Genomic DNA, 16419 nt, shown 5'->3' with positions numbered 1-16419 from the left:
ATCTTTCCAAACGAGCTGACCAAAAACCCCCCAACCCAGAGAGGAGAGAGCCGGACCAACTGCGGGCACCGACACTCTGGCTCTCTGAGCTTATCAATACACTGCTGTGTTACATACTGTGTACCACACACCGGGAAGGCTTGACGTGGTCTGCAGGTGGGCCACACACGTACACACACACACACACGCAGGCAAGAGAGCGAGTGTGTGTGTGTGTGTGTGTGTGTGTATGTGTGTGTCTCGGGCAAAATGAGTGTGTATACGAGTACGGGAGAACCAGAATGTGACTAATGCCTCGTTTCCCCCGAGCAGAGCGGCTCGGTTCGGTGCGGCTCAGTCCGCTTATATTGGCGTCTGAACACATCCATGGTTTCTCCCACAAACCCCCTGATGGTCGTCCCACCCCCTTGTCCTCTCTTGGCCCTGCTACCCAGCTCTCACTCTGCCATTAAGTGTCTCCTCTCTCCAACTGTCCCCTCTCTCCTACTGCCCCCCCCTCCCTCCCCTCCCTTAGGTTTTTTCTACCCATCCACATCTGTCCAGCTTGGCCTTGAGTTCATCAGCCATGCTCTTGGCCGCACTCTCTTCATAGGCATCATGTGATCAGCCTCACCATTTGTCCCCCTCTCTGCCCACCACTCATGGCATATTGTTACGGCTGTCTGCTATCAGAGGTTAGCTGCAGCCTCCCAAACCACAAATTGTGCTCGTCTCCCACCCATCACATCGTGAAACAGAGAAAAGCATACATGTCATATAAATGAACTGTATTGCAGATGACATATTCAAATTACTGCACATATGATTGGAATTGAGCCTTCAGCAACCGGTTATTAAGAGAAAAAGTGTCTGGTCTCTTAACTTGGGATGGTAGAGTAAACTATGGGGTCCGTGAAGGGGATCGCTGAACACCGTCTTCTAATATCTGCAATAGTCAGGCACAGTATCTCCTTTTCTCTTACACACACTCTATCCCTCCCTCTCTCTTTTCTTTGTTTTTCTCATCCCTTTTTCCTCTTCATCTTTTTTTTATTCCTCCCTTGTGCCGCTCTGTCTCTAGTGAAATGTTTCCTAGCGGACAGGATATGAGTAATATCTGAATATGCATCCGACATGGAGTTTACCCTGGGGTACAGAGCGACACAGCATCAATGGCCAGAGGGGGACAGCTTGGTCGAATTATAGACCTGACCCTGGCATATATATAGACAAATAGATTTTTCCTATTTTTCCGTGTATTTCATACCATCCTTTCTTCCTGTGGGTGTCAGTTTGACTGGGGCCTTCTTTCGGTTCTTTAGTCATTAGTCCTGGGAACTTGATCATCTGTATATTTGGGCTACTTACACCCCTGCAGTTGGAAATGACAGAGTAGAGATTCAGCATATTAACTCCCTTTGGTTGTCTCTCCACGGATCCCAACTCTTGCCTGGCACGCCCCTCTCTCAATGCGGTTGGTCGACTGTACTGACTGCTTACATGCTGCTCCCAGGCTGCTTCCGGACTTCTGCCAAGCTGCTTCTGGGGGAGTATACGTGGGCCGCGCCACTGGCAAGATAGTTGGGGGCAGGTCATCTAGAACCAGAGCTGTAGATGGAGATGAGAGGGAGCGAGACATTGAGGACGTTAGAAGTGGTGGGAGGGGAATGGGGGATGAGGGATGGGGGGGGGGGGGGGGGGGGTCCCAACTGGCCAGCAGACCCCCAGGATGTGGGAGAGGATGTGCGGATTAATTCCGGCAACAAAAGCCATTAGCCTCTGGAAGGACTTCAGAGACGGGCGCTGTTTAATCTGCAGATTGGGAAGTATGCGGGGCCCTGTCCTTGGCTGGTAGCCGAGCTCACCCTCACGCTGCACTGCACCGATGCCAGCGGCAGCAGTGTAGGGGCAAGCAGCCGTGGCACAGAGACATGGGGCTCCGGTAGCCTGATAGATGTATGGGAGGGCAGGGGAAGTGTAGGGACGTTCTGGGTGGTGTAAAGTTTATATACCTAGATAGGAAGGGAGAGGGAGGAATGGTGGGGGGGGGGGGGGAGTGTGTGTGTGTGTGTGTGTGTGTGTGTGTGTGTGTGTGTGTGTGTGTGTGTGTGAGTGTGAGAGAGAGAGATGGGGGGGGGGGGGAAAAAGAGTGTGTGGGTGCAGGAAAACAAAGATAAAAGTCAAGTCAAGTAAGGGCAGGTCTGGGCGCAAAGGGCTCTGCTGCAAACGCTTCTCACACCAGCTAATAGGCCACAAGGCCAGAACTAGCAGGGGCATGAAAGAAAAGTGATACAACTGCATTGGTTCATCAAATTTGTTCAAGACCCATTCCAAAGTTATACGGTTATTGTTCGCCGTGATAACGAATGCCATTAACTCAGCCAGATATGCTTTTCACCTAACGGATGAGCATGATTATGGAACAGGCATGATTCCGAGACAAGAACAAGTAATTTAAACCATGATAAAATGTGCTTTTGTTTTCCTTACATGTGGGCCCTGACAGGCGGTCTGTGTACCCCTTGTTCTGTTGACAAATGATGCTGTCTTTGTCCCCGTGTTACCATGAGTGTCCAAAAGAGCCAGTGGAATGTGGTCCAGTGGTGGCAGAACATGTCTACTGTCGACGACATTAAGGATGAGTTACTTTGCGTCAAAAAAAACCAAACAAAAAGAGGACAGATATAGGGGGACGATATAGAGATACAGAAGATGCCATTAAGAGAGGATGGGGGTTGGAACAAGGTTTAGAGGAGGAAGACATGGATGTGATTTTAAAGGGTTAGCCCCTTGGATATAAGTGTGATGAACAATGAGCGCAGCAGGGGAAAGCCCCTTGAGTTTTAAAAACATCTCATCTAGACCAGGTCATTGTCCCTTGAGTGGCTGAAGGACATGGGATTGTTGTTAAAGCAAGGCGCCGAATTCACTAGAATTGTGCTTTAAGTGGTTGTTAAGGAAGGCTTCTGGAGAACATAGAGTTGTATATGTGTATGTCTGCAATGTTTAGGTACTTTCCAGGGGGATACGTGTGTGCGTGAGTAAGCTACCTTTTAGCATATTTTCAGTTTAAATCTTATTTTTCGATTGTGATCTCGTCCGGCCACGCCATTTTGATTCCGGCAGGAAGGGCACTCATGCCGTTCCACATCCCCCCCGGCCCCCCTAACCCTTTTGAAGCCAATATCAGTGCGTCGCTAAGAAACAGACTCAGGGACAAAGGGGAGATTTGCTTTCTCCCCGCCACGTGACCAAATAAAGGCATTTCAGACGCCCCTGGAGAGAGCGGTGTAGCTTTCCGCCGTTTTTTGTTGGGAAATGACAGAGTGTTGACACAGGCCTTGTGCTGCACTTGTGGGGCAGAATGTTTGTTCTGCTTCAACACAGCCAGGGCACAACCCTGTGCTTGTTCCTACAAGACGGATAAGCATACACCTTATTAAAATAATAAGTCTCGTTATGCGACGGAACATTCTGTCAGGGATGAACCGCTGATGAACCTGGGAAATCCCCCAAGATGTGCTCTTAATGTTGCTGCTTTTTTTAACTTCTGGTTTGATTTACAAACTTGGATCACCCCCTCGCTCACTTGCCCACTTGCCAGCTGACTTTCTCATGCTGATGCTTAGTTCTCAGCGTGTATTCTTGCAGTGTTTCCGGCCTCCTTCTTCACCATTGATATCCGGGCACCGCAAAACAACCAAACAGCACAAACAGAATCATACAAACATGTTAAGAGCATATTTCTTTTTTTTTTATAATAATAATAATGCTTTTTATATGTTTATTTGCAAAAATATATCTATTCCTTCAAGTTGTTCAAATTGAGAGTTTGGACCCATGAAAAATGAACATCTGCTGAATGGACCCATAATTATCAGCCAGTTAAACCAGTAGTCTTTACTGGCAAACGATGGAGCTGTATAACTGTCAAGAGACACTACAAGACTTATGCCTGCTGTACACCTGCTGACCTTTTGTAGTGGTGGAGGATTTTCAGCTTGACTTCAGATGACTGCATAGTTTGTTTATGGGCTAGCAGGAAGTTACCGTCACCAGGAGTCACTGTTGGGGAGTGGTAGGAAGCTGCAGGGGGCTACCCTTTCAGTGCCTCGGAGCCGCTCCCTGGAGGTCCCTCGTATATCAGGTGAGGTGCCACTCAACTTGGGTGATAAAAGGTAATGAAACGGAAAAAAAAAAAAACATTGCATGTTGAACATGTTAAACTGGTTGCTAAACCCTCATCCCCCCCCCCCCCCCCCCCCCCCCCCTCTCTCTGCCAAAAACAACCCACAACATTTAGATTCTCGTTTGAACCAGATTTGTTATCTGGCCTTTCTCTTTATAGGATAGCGATCCACAAATTCAGTGTGAACATCATAGCGCTCCTTTGCCTTATTGTGAAAATAACACCTCTGCCACTTTGCCCGATAACCCTCCTGCACTCCATGCACGCCATCTCTATTTCCTCCCTCCATGGAGGAAAGGAACCTAGGAACCCCCTCCGCCCTTTTACCCAGACTCCTCTGCTGTCCCCTGCGACTTCTCTACCTTCCTTGTCTCCTCTCTGCAGTCTAATCTCCCAAGTAACCCTAGACGTGTGCGACACAGACTGGTGCTTCTCCCAGTGTGTGTGTGTCTGCGTGGATGCATTTGTGTGTGCGCAAATGTGTGTGTGTGTGTGTGTGTCGGGCCCAGGAGACGGCAGTTAATCACATAGTCAAGCATGGGGTGTTTCTTTCTTTTCTGTCTTAAATTAATCTCTCTCTCTCTCTCTCTCTCTCTCTCTCTCTCTCTCTCTCTCTCTCTCTCTCTCTCTCTCTCTCTCTCTCTCTCTCTCTCTCTCTCTCTCTCTCTCTCTCTCTCTCTCTCTCTCTCTCTCTCTCTCTGGACAGAGGTTTCTTTTTCTAAAGAGACTGAGAATAGAGAGAGAAGAGGAGGGGCTAGCAGGGGCGGGCAGGGGGGGGGAGCATCGGGAGGTTACCACTTCATCCTCATGGTTGCCCTTGAAGGAGGACGTTTGGCAAGAAGGCAGTACTTGAACTTTACCCTCACTGGCGCACACACCCACAAACCAAAAGAGCAGCTGACGGGTAATAGTTGAATGAGAGGAAAACAAGGGGCTTTGCAATCGGCCTACAGGGGAGCCTCGTGTATCCATTGTAAATAATGACCGCTAACGTGATTGTGTGTCGTTTCTTCATATATCCTTTGAATCGAAGCCGTCTAAAGTGAGCGCTCTCTGGCAGCAGCTGCCATACGGTGCTGAGCTTAACCGTGATACCGGCCCTGGTTAGTGCCATAACTCTAAATTAGGCGCTGTGGCAGGACAGGCATGACACAGCAACCCCCCCCCCCCCCGACCCCATACTACTGGCTAATGGATGAAACCACAAGGCCCATTACATGCTGTGATGGATGGGTCCATTGTATTTTGGAGGGGATAATGCCGCTATTATTGTATACTATGTGTATCCGGGTGTGTGTGTGTGTGTGCATGTGAGAACGATTGTTTTCCTGTGTGTCTGTTTTGTGTGTGTGTGTGTGTGTGTGTGTGTGTGTGTGTGTGTGGCTGCAGAATCCCCCATCCGAAGCGCGGGGGTAATTTCATTTGGCCGCGGAAAGCCAGACGGCCTAATGTCCGTGGGACCTCTGCGCTGAACCGACCAAAATGAGACATTTGAAGCAAAAGTTCGGTGAAGTGTTTGGTGGTAATGCTTCCGATGTCTGGCTTTTGCTTTTAGCCTGGGGAGTGGGGAGTGGGGGCAGGGGGGGATGTTGGGCTGGGGTGCTAAGCTATTAGACCCTGGATCAGAACGGTTACAGTCACACTGTGCCCGCCTCCTCGCAGGTCCTGCTTCTGATTTATTTCATGCTTTTAGGCCTTTCCTGACCTTTTTGCCTTTTGCCTACTCATACCAAGATATGCAGTAGAATCAGTGCAAGAGAAACTCTGAAACCCTTAGTAGGATTCTTTGCTCCTTTTGTACGTTGCTTGCCAGGATGCATTCCTTTTGTCTTAAGAATACAGCGATTTCTGGAGTCTTCTACTGCTCCACAATCAGCCAATAGAGTTTTTTTTGGCCTTATGAACCACAGCATTCTTTACCCTCAGATTGTCTTCTTTCGTTGCATTTGCGATCATAGTGCTAGATTTCGTTATAATTCACATGCATTTGTGAAATAAATATATACATTTTGTTTTACATATATATGATATGCAGTACATGTTTATATATCATAGGCCCATTTTACCTAAATATAAGGTCAAATTTGCCTATGAGAGGAAGCGGGATGAGGTGGCAGGCACATACTATGTGTGCAGCCCTTTCCTTGATGTGTGTGTTTTTACTTTGATTTTTTAACCTTTCTAAATCTGACCTCAATTGTACTGCACTCTTTCTAACCAATCCGTTACCTTCAAATGCTGCCCTCCAGTGACGAACAGTATCAATTCCAAATCTCCACTCTCTCTCCCATTATATAACTGCAACAGATATATTTATTACCTTGAAGGTACGACCGTAAAATAATCTTTTCAAGACACCTTCTTGGATCTTTTTGTCTTCCAGGGGTTAGCCAATAAGCTAATCTTTCCCTGCACAGGGACGGATGAATACAGCCTGCATGCCAATAGCAGCACCAAGGCAAGAATGTGGGTGACTTCACACAAATGTCATGTAGACACCCCGTCAAGGTTGATAAAGTTATTCATGAGAATCCGAGCACTGCGCTAGACCTCATGACATCATACGTAACGCTGGAGGGCCAATTGATTCCCCGTTACCAGCGGCAACCTAGTGTAGAGCAGAGGTGCTGAGGGACGCTGACACCGGCCTCAGACGTGTTGCGATAACGGGGGGTAAAATGTAGGGAGCTTAACGTCGCAGTAACAAGCAGATTATGGGGCTCCACAATGGCATGAAAACAATGTTATGCAAATGAGCTTTGTGATAATCATCCCGTCCCCGATGGCAAGACGGCCGTGGTGTAGTCATAACCTTTCCCATAAAAAGCAGACCTGTTTATCAGCCCCCCCCCCACACACACACACACACACACACACACACACACACACACACACACACAACACCACCTATCTCTCGGAGACAAGGCCCCACATCTGGGGCCTTGTCTCCGACAGATAGGTGGTGTTGTGTGGGTCAGGAAGGACACGTTGCACCAGAGTGATGACTATGTTGTCGTGTGTTGCTGCGATGGGTGGTGGTGACGTCGTTTTAGCCCCGGTGCTGGTATCGCATCGTGCCATGCCGCACAACATCCGGTCATGATTCTGCAGCATCATGACCTACACACACACACAGGCGCACATGCACGCATGCCGTTTGGATGATAGTGCCTTGTGAAAATAGGAGTAAATAGTGTGTAGGGTTTCTGTTTGGGTTTCTTTATGGCGCTGTAGGTGCATGTATGCTTCCTTATTGTGTCTGAATTTGCGACTGTAAAGTGTTTTGTAAATGTTTGTACATCCCTGTGCGGGGGTGCATGTGTGTGCGCTCCCTCTTGTATATTAAGTAGCATCGGCGGAAGCCTGCTCTCATGGCTGGTGCGTTTGTGTCTCGTTTCCACCGGCTCATCCGGCTCAGTCCACAATTGAATACAGGCCCTGCAGACTGATTGTATAGTGATTTTATAGGCCCATTATGTTTCCACGGTGATCATGTCATCTTCATTTCCAGCCTTTGTTTATCTTGGCTGCTCTAACAAGCCAATTCCCCCCGAGGCGATCAATAAATAGCAATGTATCTATCGCGCGTGTGTGTGTGTGCGTGTGTGTGTGTGCGTGTGTGTGTGTGTGTGTGTGTGTGTGTGTGTGTGTGTGTGTGTGTGTGTGTGTGTGTGTGTGTGTGTGTGTGTGTGTGTGTGTGTGTGTGGCTCTCAGGAGGAGCAATGCTGAGGGGTTGAAAAATATGTCAATACATTGTAGCACAATACACAAGCAACCATGGTGCTAACAAAACCAAGTCTCCCAATATCTATTCACATTAAAAACACCTTCAATCAGATGCCCAGGCTGGGTTTCAATTACCGTACTTGGAATCTCCCCTTAATATGTAGCGATTCCTGAGGAGTATGTTTTAAGAGGTCAAGGGGGGACTCCCGGTTTTAAGAGGAAGTAAGAGGTAGAGTAAGGCCTGTAAGAAAAATCCTTACTAGGTTTATTGTATTGGTTTAATATTTGAGAGTATCCAATCAGGCTGTGTGGCTTTTAATTGATTAATGGTCAACTTTGAGTTTTTTTTTCTTCTTGACAGTTCGCAGTGTGTACATGATACCAGACATATCCTTTGGAACATTTAATTAAAGTCTGCAATTAAGGAAGGTATCAAGGTTGTACGATCCCTTTAGCATCTTGGACACAGCCTTTATATCCTAAAGCCAAAAGGAAAAGTAGATTCTTCAAAAGATATACTTCAAAGTGAAAGGGCTAATCATTAACAAGTTCGGCCAGGCCACTCGTTGCCATAAAAAGAGCCAGTTGACATTATTTGACAGTTGAGACATGCTTGCTCATTGCCGGACAAATTCCAAATATTTTGAGTCTGTTCAGACTACCCGACTCCAACAATATAAAAAAACAGGCTCTGTTTGAAGCAATACAAGGAGTGGCGCTTTGTGTTTAAACAAACTCTTGGTGGACTTTTAAGACGTTGTTACTTTGCTTGCACTCTTTGCTCCCATACTTACTTGCCTTCGTATTCAGACGCGAAAAAGCCCGCCCTCTTCCCTTAACAAACCTACTGCACCCAGCGGTGTGTGCGTGTCTGTTTGTGTGTGTGTGTGTGTGTGTGTGTGTGTGAGTGTGTGTGTGTGTGTGTGTGTGTGTGTGTGTGTGTGTGTGTGTGTGTGTGTGTGTGTGTGTGTGTGTGTGTGTGTGTGTGTGTGCGCATGTGTGTGCATGCCTGTGTGGAGAAAGTGAGTCTGTATTATTAAAAAGCGATATCTAGGGCGATTAGTAATGATTGCCTCAGGCCAGTGCCAAAGTGGTTGAAATTCAAGACGTGGAGAGACCGTAGTTCAATAGCAGTTATGCCTCTTTGATTACAATCAACTCAGATATTTCTCCCTGGGATACTTATTTCCAGCCTCTGATGCCATGCGCTGAGCAGAGTGTGGGTGAGGTGCTCCCTTCCCCTGACGGGCCCCTGTACATGTGATCAGGCCCTACATGGTGTGGCATTTGGCCTGGGCCCCGGGGGCCCCTGTCTGGGAGCCTCGCGCTGATCTGCAGCCAAGCTGGAATGCCAGACATTTGAAGTCAGACTCGCTGAATAAGAATGGAGACGGAGTGCTGGTCAGGAGTTTGCTGAGATAGAGCCCTGTGTTCTGAAATAGGCCACGCCACGGTGTGTCTGTGTCTGGGCGGCTGACCGCAGGCCAGCGCCGCGGCAACCTGCTGCCTGGACGTCTCTAAACAGACAAGACTGTCCTTGGTTTCCAGATGGTTTGCTCACGTGTGTGTGTGTGTGTGTGTGTGTGTGTGTGTGTGTGTGTGTGTGTGTGTGTGTGTGTGTGTGTGTGTGTGTGTGTGTGTGTGTGTGTGTGTGTGTGTGTGTGTGTGTGTGTGTGAGGGGCGGCTCCCTGGGGATCAGTGTAGTCTATAGGTAGGTGTGTTTATGTGCTCAGTTCTGCTGTCCACAGCCTATGGTGGTCTGAGTTCAAGCCTGGAGGATAATCATACATTGGAAAGAAAACCTAAAGCCGTAAAAGTCACAATCTAAAACCAAACTCTATTTCAGTCTCTCAGAGATGGACGGACGGACGGAAAGGCAGGCAGACGTTGTCTCATTGCACTTCTCACTCATGCTTACGCTGTCTTTTTCCATTTCCTGACTCCCTCTTTTTCATCACCGTACCTTCAGCTCATCGTGTCATTTCCTTCTTCGCTATTCCCGCCGCCTGAACTATTTATGCAATTACACACACACACACACACACACACGCTCTTCTCTTCTCTTTCTCTCTCTGTCCGTCTGTCTTTGTGTCCGACTGTCTGTCTGTCTGTCTGTTTATGTCTCTCTCTCTCTCTCTCTCTCTCTCTCTCTCTCTCTCTCTCTCTCTCTCTCTCTCTCTCTCTCTCTCTCTCTCTCTCTCTCTCTCTCTCTCTCTCTCTCTCTCTCTCTCTCTCTCTCTCTCTCTCTCTCTCTCATGGGGCTTTTTTAGTGGTGCAGATCTGAAATTTGGGATGTCAATTACAGTCCTATGATAGGGCCACTGCTGCATTATGCATGGAGGAGTCCCACCGGGGAGGGGAGATGGCCTACAGCCAGGAGGGATGGGTGCAAGGATGGAGGGATGAATAATGGATACTGGGAGAGAGCGGAACACTTCTTCAACCAATGTCCCACCTCCACATCTGTCCAGTTACCCTGGATGACTTGGGAGGAGAGGGGGGGGGGGGGGGGGGGGTGTTATTCTACGACAAATTGGCAGATATTTGATATCAAGGGGCAGATTTGAGGGGAATGCAGAGGTCTGATCTGAGACTTGATCTTTAAGATCCCTGCTCTTAAAGATCCCTGATCTTTAAAGTGAATTTTTTCAGGCTCAGTAATGGGTCGTATTTATACTTTAGGTTGGTGTCTGGTGAGTCAGGCTGATATTGCTGCAGCCCAGTGTTTTTCCCTGTGTGGGGAGATCCTGGAGGAAGGTCAAACAAGTACAGTCCCTTGCTTTGTTTAGTTTTTCCAAAAACGGTTAAACGGGGGCCATCAGATGGATGTGTCTGTTGGCATTGATTCTATTGTTCGTGCGTCTGTTGTTCATGTGTCTGGTGTGCATGTGTCTGTTGAGTCTGTGCAGGGCTTTGCTGTCCCTCCGTGTTTTAGTGTTTGTGTTGGGTGTTGTTGTAAATGCAATGACATCTTGATGGCATGACACTATTTGTCATCGTAGTTATGGACCCCCCACACATACACACCTCACCCAGAGGGCCATGTGCACGCACTATCACTGAAAGGCATCCTTTGTGTGTGTTTCTGTCTCTCTCTGTCTCTCTCTCTGTCTCTCTGTCTCTCTCTCTCTCTCTCTCTCTCTCTCTCTCTCTCTCTCTCTCTCTCTCACGCACTCACGCACAGGCCCAAACACATGGGCACTGTTGAAACGGACAACAAAGGCGTGCTTATCCAGTTGTGGACCAATAAGATCACGCTATAAAGAAACTAATAAAGCTAATGTTAGCATTAGCCTTGCTCCGGCGGGAACCTTTGTTTGGGAAATCAGGAGAAACACAGGATTAGATTTGTGTGGGGTGCTGTCTTTGAAATAAGTGTCCACAGGGCCCTATTGTATGATGTTGACATGTGCTTGAATAAGGATTACAGGCCCGCCTTCTATCTGATAAAACAGGCCGTGGGGAAATATAAACTAGTTGTATTGTTTAGATATCCCATTTGTTTCTGCTCTGAAATTAGCTGTTTGGCACACCCAGAGTAGACATGCATATTTGCTCGCTGCTTTCCGGCATAATTTACTTAGCTTGTATCCATAATTGGGTTATGGAAAAGTATGAAAATAACTCCTCTGTCACTCTGTGTGTTTTAAGATGATAATCTCTTCCCGAACAGATCAGCATGCTGTATTGTTGCTGTGTGTTACCTAAATGGCTATGTAATGATGATTGATGCTTTTAGGAAGAGAATGTCCTTTCAAAGGTTGTAATAGTCTAAAGTACTCAGTTTTAAAACAACTTTGGACTGTGACCTGGTCACTGGTTATCATTTATATAACGAATGAGAAAGAGCCACACTGTGGAAATACTATGTTAGAGTCTGTGAAATATTAATTCTACAAAAGGTGAAACTAAATTAGACCTGTTACTGCCACTGGGCCAGTTTATTATTTAATAGTCAACTACGCCATTGGTTTATAATGCCTTTATTTATTTATTTATATATATATATATATATATATATATATATATATATATATATATATATATATATATATATATATGTCTATACTGCAGGCAACACTGAAATCCTGCTGAACCCGCACCTTCCATAGTACATATCTATGTTGTACCGGCCATTGAGGAATGCTTGCTTTAGTTTCAAAATCTATTGTGTAGCTTGACCTAGAATCTATGTGTACCTGTTGACATGCCTGTCTCTGTCTCTCACAATGCGTTACCCCTCTCAACACTTTAGGAGCCTTTAAAACACAATGTGGTCGTCCAGACAAACAGAACACTCATGTTGTCCTCGTCTGTCTCTCATTTGATGACTGATAGACAGAGGCTGGTTTGAATGCTAGCGCTGGAGACGGCGTGTCAAACAACCGGGACTTAGTCAGGTGCTGTTATATGAGCACGGCCAGCACGAAGCCATTCATTTACACCTCTCTGACCCGGCCCCTATTCTTCTGTCAAAGAATAGCCTGCCTGCCTCACACAGACAGACACACACACACACACACACACACACACACATGCACACTGGGGCCCCTCAGGGCACGCACAGGTTACATAAGATAGGGGCCAAGGAATGCTTCAGAAAAGTCTTCAGCCATGACTTTGGCTTTTGAGCTGCGATTGGCCCCTTTCTCTGCCTCTGTTGTCTCAGGTTCACAAAAGGAAACTCCCACACCCCTCCCCCTCTCAGGTCTGATTTGCACAATGCGGTCGGGTGATTTTTTTTTACAGTGTTTGCAGTAGTTGAGATCAACGATGAACCGCATCCATTTTCCGAGTATTTGTATGCAGATTTAGTTGCATTACTCTTCTAATGTAGTTGAGAAATTAAATAACAAATCCTTGACACAAACTCTATTGGGGAAGCTTTAGTAGCCTCTTCAAACCTAAAAGACCCCGAGATAAAGAGATTTCTTAAGGAAGAAAAATAACAACATATTGGATATTGTACAGGCTATTTTAATGAGGGAATAGAGCAAATTAGCCCTTTACTTCATCCAATATTTAAAAGGTCACATTTAATAATCATTATATCATGTTGTATTTTCCCGGTCCACCATGCTATGCTATACTATACTATTGGCTCACGGCAGGTTGTCTCAGACTTCTCACCCTTGTCCTCGTTGGCCTTTAGATAACCGTCCATCATCACACAAACCTCACACAAACTTTGGCTATTTAAATGAAAGCCAAGGCAAAATATTACCTCTGTAGAAACAGGAATATATTGAATCATTCACATAGCATCCCTTAGCACTTAACACTTCTGCTAATGCCAAGTTTTCAACCACATCCATAAGCAGGTTCCTTCATGTTCAATGCATACCGCTGAAGGCCAGATGCCCTATGAACTGCAGTGTTTCCTCATTAAAGGAGGACTAAATGGAGGCTTGTGCTTATGTGGGTTGCTGTGATCAATTTGATGTATGGGAGAAAGTGTGTGCTTATCAGAGGTCTGTCAAGTTATCTTCCCTGCCACCGTCTCCGCTGCTCTGATGACTTAAGCAACAAGCCTATTTCCAACGATGAAGTCAATTTTATTGCAAAGGGATACCTCAGCTGGCTGAGGTATTCCTTTGCAGAGGGACTTGTTCAAGACTAAATGCGGGATTTGCTTTGGTCACTGAGCATTCAATTAGTTAAAAACAGAGGGGTGTCCAAAAAGGGAAGTGCCGAAAAGGAAACTTGGGGAGTAATCCTTTTGTTTGTTTTCTCCACAATCATGTAATTTCGTTCTTATGAGCTTGTCAAACTCCTGACCGCTTTTCGTGATAATATTCTTGATTCTCATAATCATTTGTAATAATGGTTCATTGGCTCTACATGTTCCATTACTTTACTGTTTATGAACTTGGTATAGCACTTTCATATCTCTCTTTACTCCTGCCTCCCCCCTATTGTAGTATACCATGACCTTATTACAAACCGTGGCGCAAACCCTGGGATAAGTTTCCTCCCCGAAGTACACAACATACAACAGCAGCAAGCTTTGTAGCTCGGCCTGGAAATGTCAGAAAATCATAAAAAGGGCTTCTCTGAGATTGAATCGCGCTCTATAGTTCTTATTCTGTCATGATGAAGATGCGCTCTATTATGCTTTGAGGGTTTCTCCTCGTTTGAGAACATTGGTTTGGAAGTTTTGAATCCTGAATGGAATGGTGTGTAGTGAGAGTGCAGGGAACGGTGGACTCTTGCTCAATGATCGCATAGTGCAGGTAGGGCTGACAAGATGGCTTTATTAGTAAGCTCTCCATGCTAAACTTCCTCTCTCTCTCTCCATTCTCCCCCCTCTCCCTCCTTCCCCCCTCTCTCCTTTGAGATGGAAAAGGGATAGGCTGCCACCTCCCAAACACTTTGGTGCCAAGACACACACACACACACACACACACACACACACACACACACACACACACACACACACACACACACACACACACACACACACACACACACACACACACACACCCCCCAATTGAGGGAAGAATCATTAATGTGTCACACACATGAAAACGCACACATATTACCACAGTCATGCACGCGTGCAAGCATTTGTCATTTGTGGCGCCATACAGGCTGTATTCTTCATTGCAATAACATACTGAGAACCGTGCCTCACCCTTTGATTCTATCACCGGGTGATGCCCACATATTTTGTCTCTGAGGGTTTAGATTTATAGGTAGGAGGCTGTGAACTTGCTCACTGATTTGTTGTTGCTCTTCCACTTTTCTACCTCCTACTCCTCCTCCTTCTCCTGGCCTATTCTTGACCGCACTTTCCCGGTTATCTCCCTGTATCCAAAACCCCTTGTCCTCCTGCAACCCCTGCCAACATCTATTCTTTCACCGCATCCTTCTCTCTCTCTCTCTCTCTCTCTCTCTCTCTCTCTCTCTCTCTCTCTCTCTCTCTCTCTCTCTCTCTCTCTCTCTCTCTCTCTCTCTCTCTCTCTCTCTCTCTCTCTCTCTCTCTCTCTCTATGTCTTTGTCTCTCTCTCTGTGTGGGATTTATAGTAATGTGTTGTTTCTTGTCACCTAGGAGAAGACATAAGGTCTCGGATCAAAAATGACATTTTTTATTCATCTTAAATTTCTTTTGTGAATAAGAAAATGTTAAATAAAAGCCTGTCAAAAGCTAAACTCCTTTCCCCTGCTCTTACACCCCCCCCCTCTCTCCCCCACCTCCCCCTTCCTAGCCCCCATATCATATTCCTGTCTCAGAGCGTGCTGGACGTGGCCGGGGCCGACCCGGCCGGCGGAGTCGCGGACCGGTCTGTCTTGGGGTCCCGGCTGTGCCATGAGCTGGCTCACTCCTGGTTTGGCCTGGCTATAGGGGCCAGGGACTGGACCGAGGAGTGGATAAGCGAGGGCTTCGCCACGTACCTAGAGGACGTGATCTGGGCCAAGGCTCAGGAGGTAGGCTACAGTGGAAACATGTCAATCCTACGTAGAACGTGGGTAATGTGCGAAGATGTCGAATATTACTGCTGATACCCTTTATAACCCGGGTTTCCGGTTCGATAGTGAATCAATACTTTTGTGTCACATCAATAAAATAAGGTAGAATAAAAACTGCTTATTTGATTATAATTTAATTGTCTCTTTGAGAGACTGTGTGGCGGAACAATGCACCTTGTTTAGGACTTACTAGGCTAACTAGGCTTTTAACGAAACGTAGATGACCGGTGGTCCAGTTTTGACTCTCACTATTACCGACAAGTTTCCATTTATGAAGTGCTGAGGTTTGGTACACAGTTTTGGGTTTGAATATTGTTTACCCATGTTGAGAACAATAGCATATCTTGCTGTGGCTTTTTTCTGTTCAATGTTTTCTTGATTGAATTGGCGTATCCGCAGCAATTGGGATTTTACTCTGTTTCAAAAGGTTTTACTACCCTTTGTAAAGAAACGTTATCTCCCCATGGGGTGTATTTCAGGTAATAGCCTTTAACAACATTCTCAACCTCCCCCCCTTACCCCCACTGACCCTTACATGAGTCATGAGTCATGCGTCTCGTGCAATTCCTTTTAGTAGCACATATTTTACAGTTTGTTTTCTTTTTTCCCTGTTCTATGATTCTACGGTTTTCTTTGTCTTTATTTTCTTAAAGGGTGAAAAATCAATTGCATTTGAAACGTGTCTTAAAATAACAAAAATAACATTGTATTGAGGGTTGTCAATTGAAAAGATAATGTGTAACATTGTATCGAGGACAACTTTTAGCAATCATGTAAAATATCACGCAGTAATAATAATGAGTTATATGAACTAGCGCAAACAATAACCTCTCTCTCCCTCTCTCTCTCTCTCTCTCTCTCTCTCTCTCTCTCTCTCTCCCTCTCCCTCTCCCTCTCCCTCTCTCTCGCCAGCTCCTTCCTGTAGAGATGGAGGAGCAGGCTCAGTTGAAGGCCTTGCTGAGGTGGAGAAGGCTGTCTGATGAGCTGCAGCACTCTCAGGAAGAGCTTCAGATCCTCAGGTTGGGCTTCCAGTAATTTAACAGCCCTCATCACAA

At 46.3% G+C, this 16419-nt stretch overlaps 1 protein-coding gene across 3 annotated transcripts in view; it reads left to right on the top strand.

Moving 5' to 3' along the window:
- Positions 1-16419, top strand: part of aopep (aminopeptidase O (putative)) — an 80098-nt gene that overhangs the window by 7502 nt on the left and 56177 nt on the right. For all 3 annotated transcript variants that reach the window (XM_030358537.1, XM_030358538.1, XM_030358540.1), the window contains exons 7-8: positions 15103-15322; positions 16277-16383. In XM_030358537.1, the coding sequence (XP_030214397.1) occupies positions 15103-15322; positions 16277-16383 (327 nt within the window). The remainder of the gene's footprint in view (positions 1-15102; positions 15323-16276; positions 16384-16419) is intronic.

Source organism: Gadus morhua, chromosome 6 (assembly GCF_902167405.1).
Source record: "Gadus morhua chromosome 6, gadMor3.0, whole genome shotgun sequence".
NCBI lineage: Eukaryota > Metazoa > Chordata > Actinopteri > Gadiformes > Gadidae > Gadus > Gadus morhua.
This window is presented reverse-complemented; position numbering and strand designations above follow the sequence as displayed.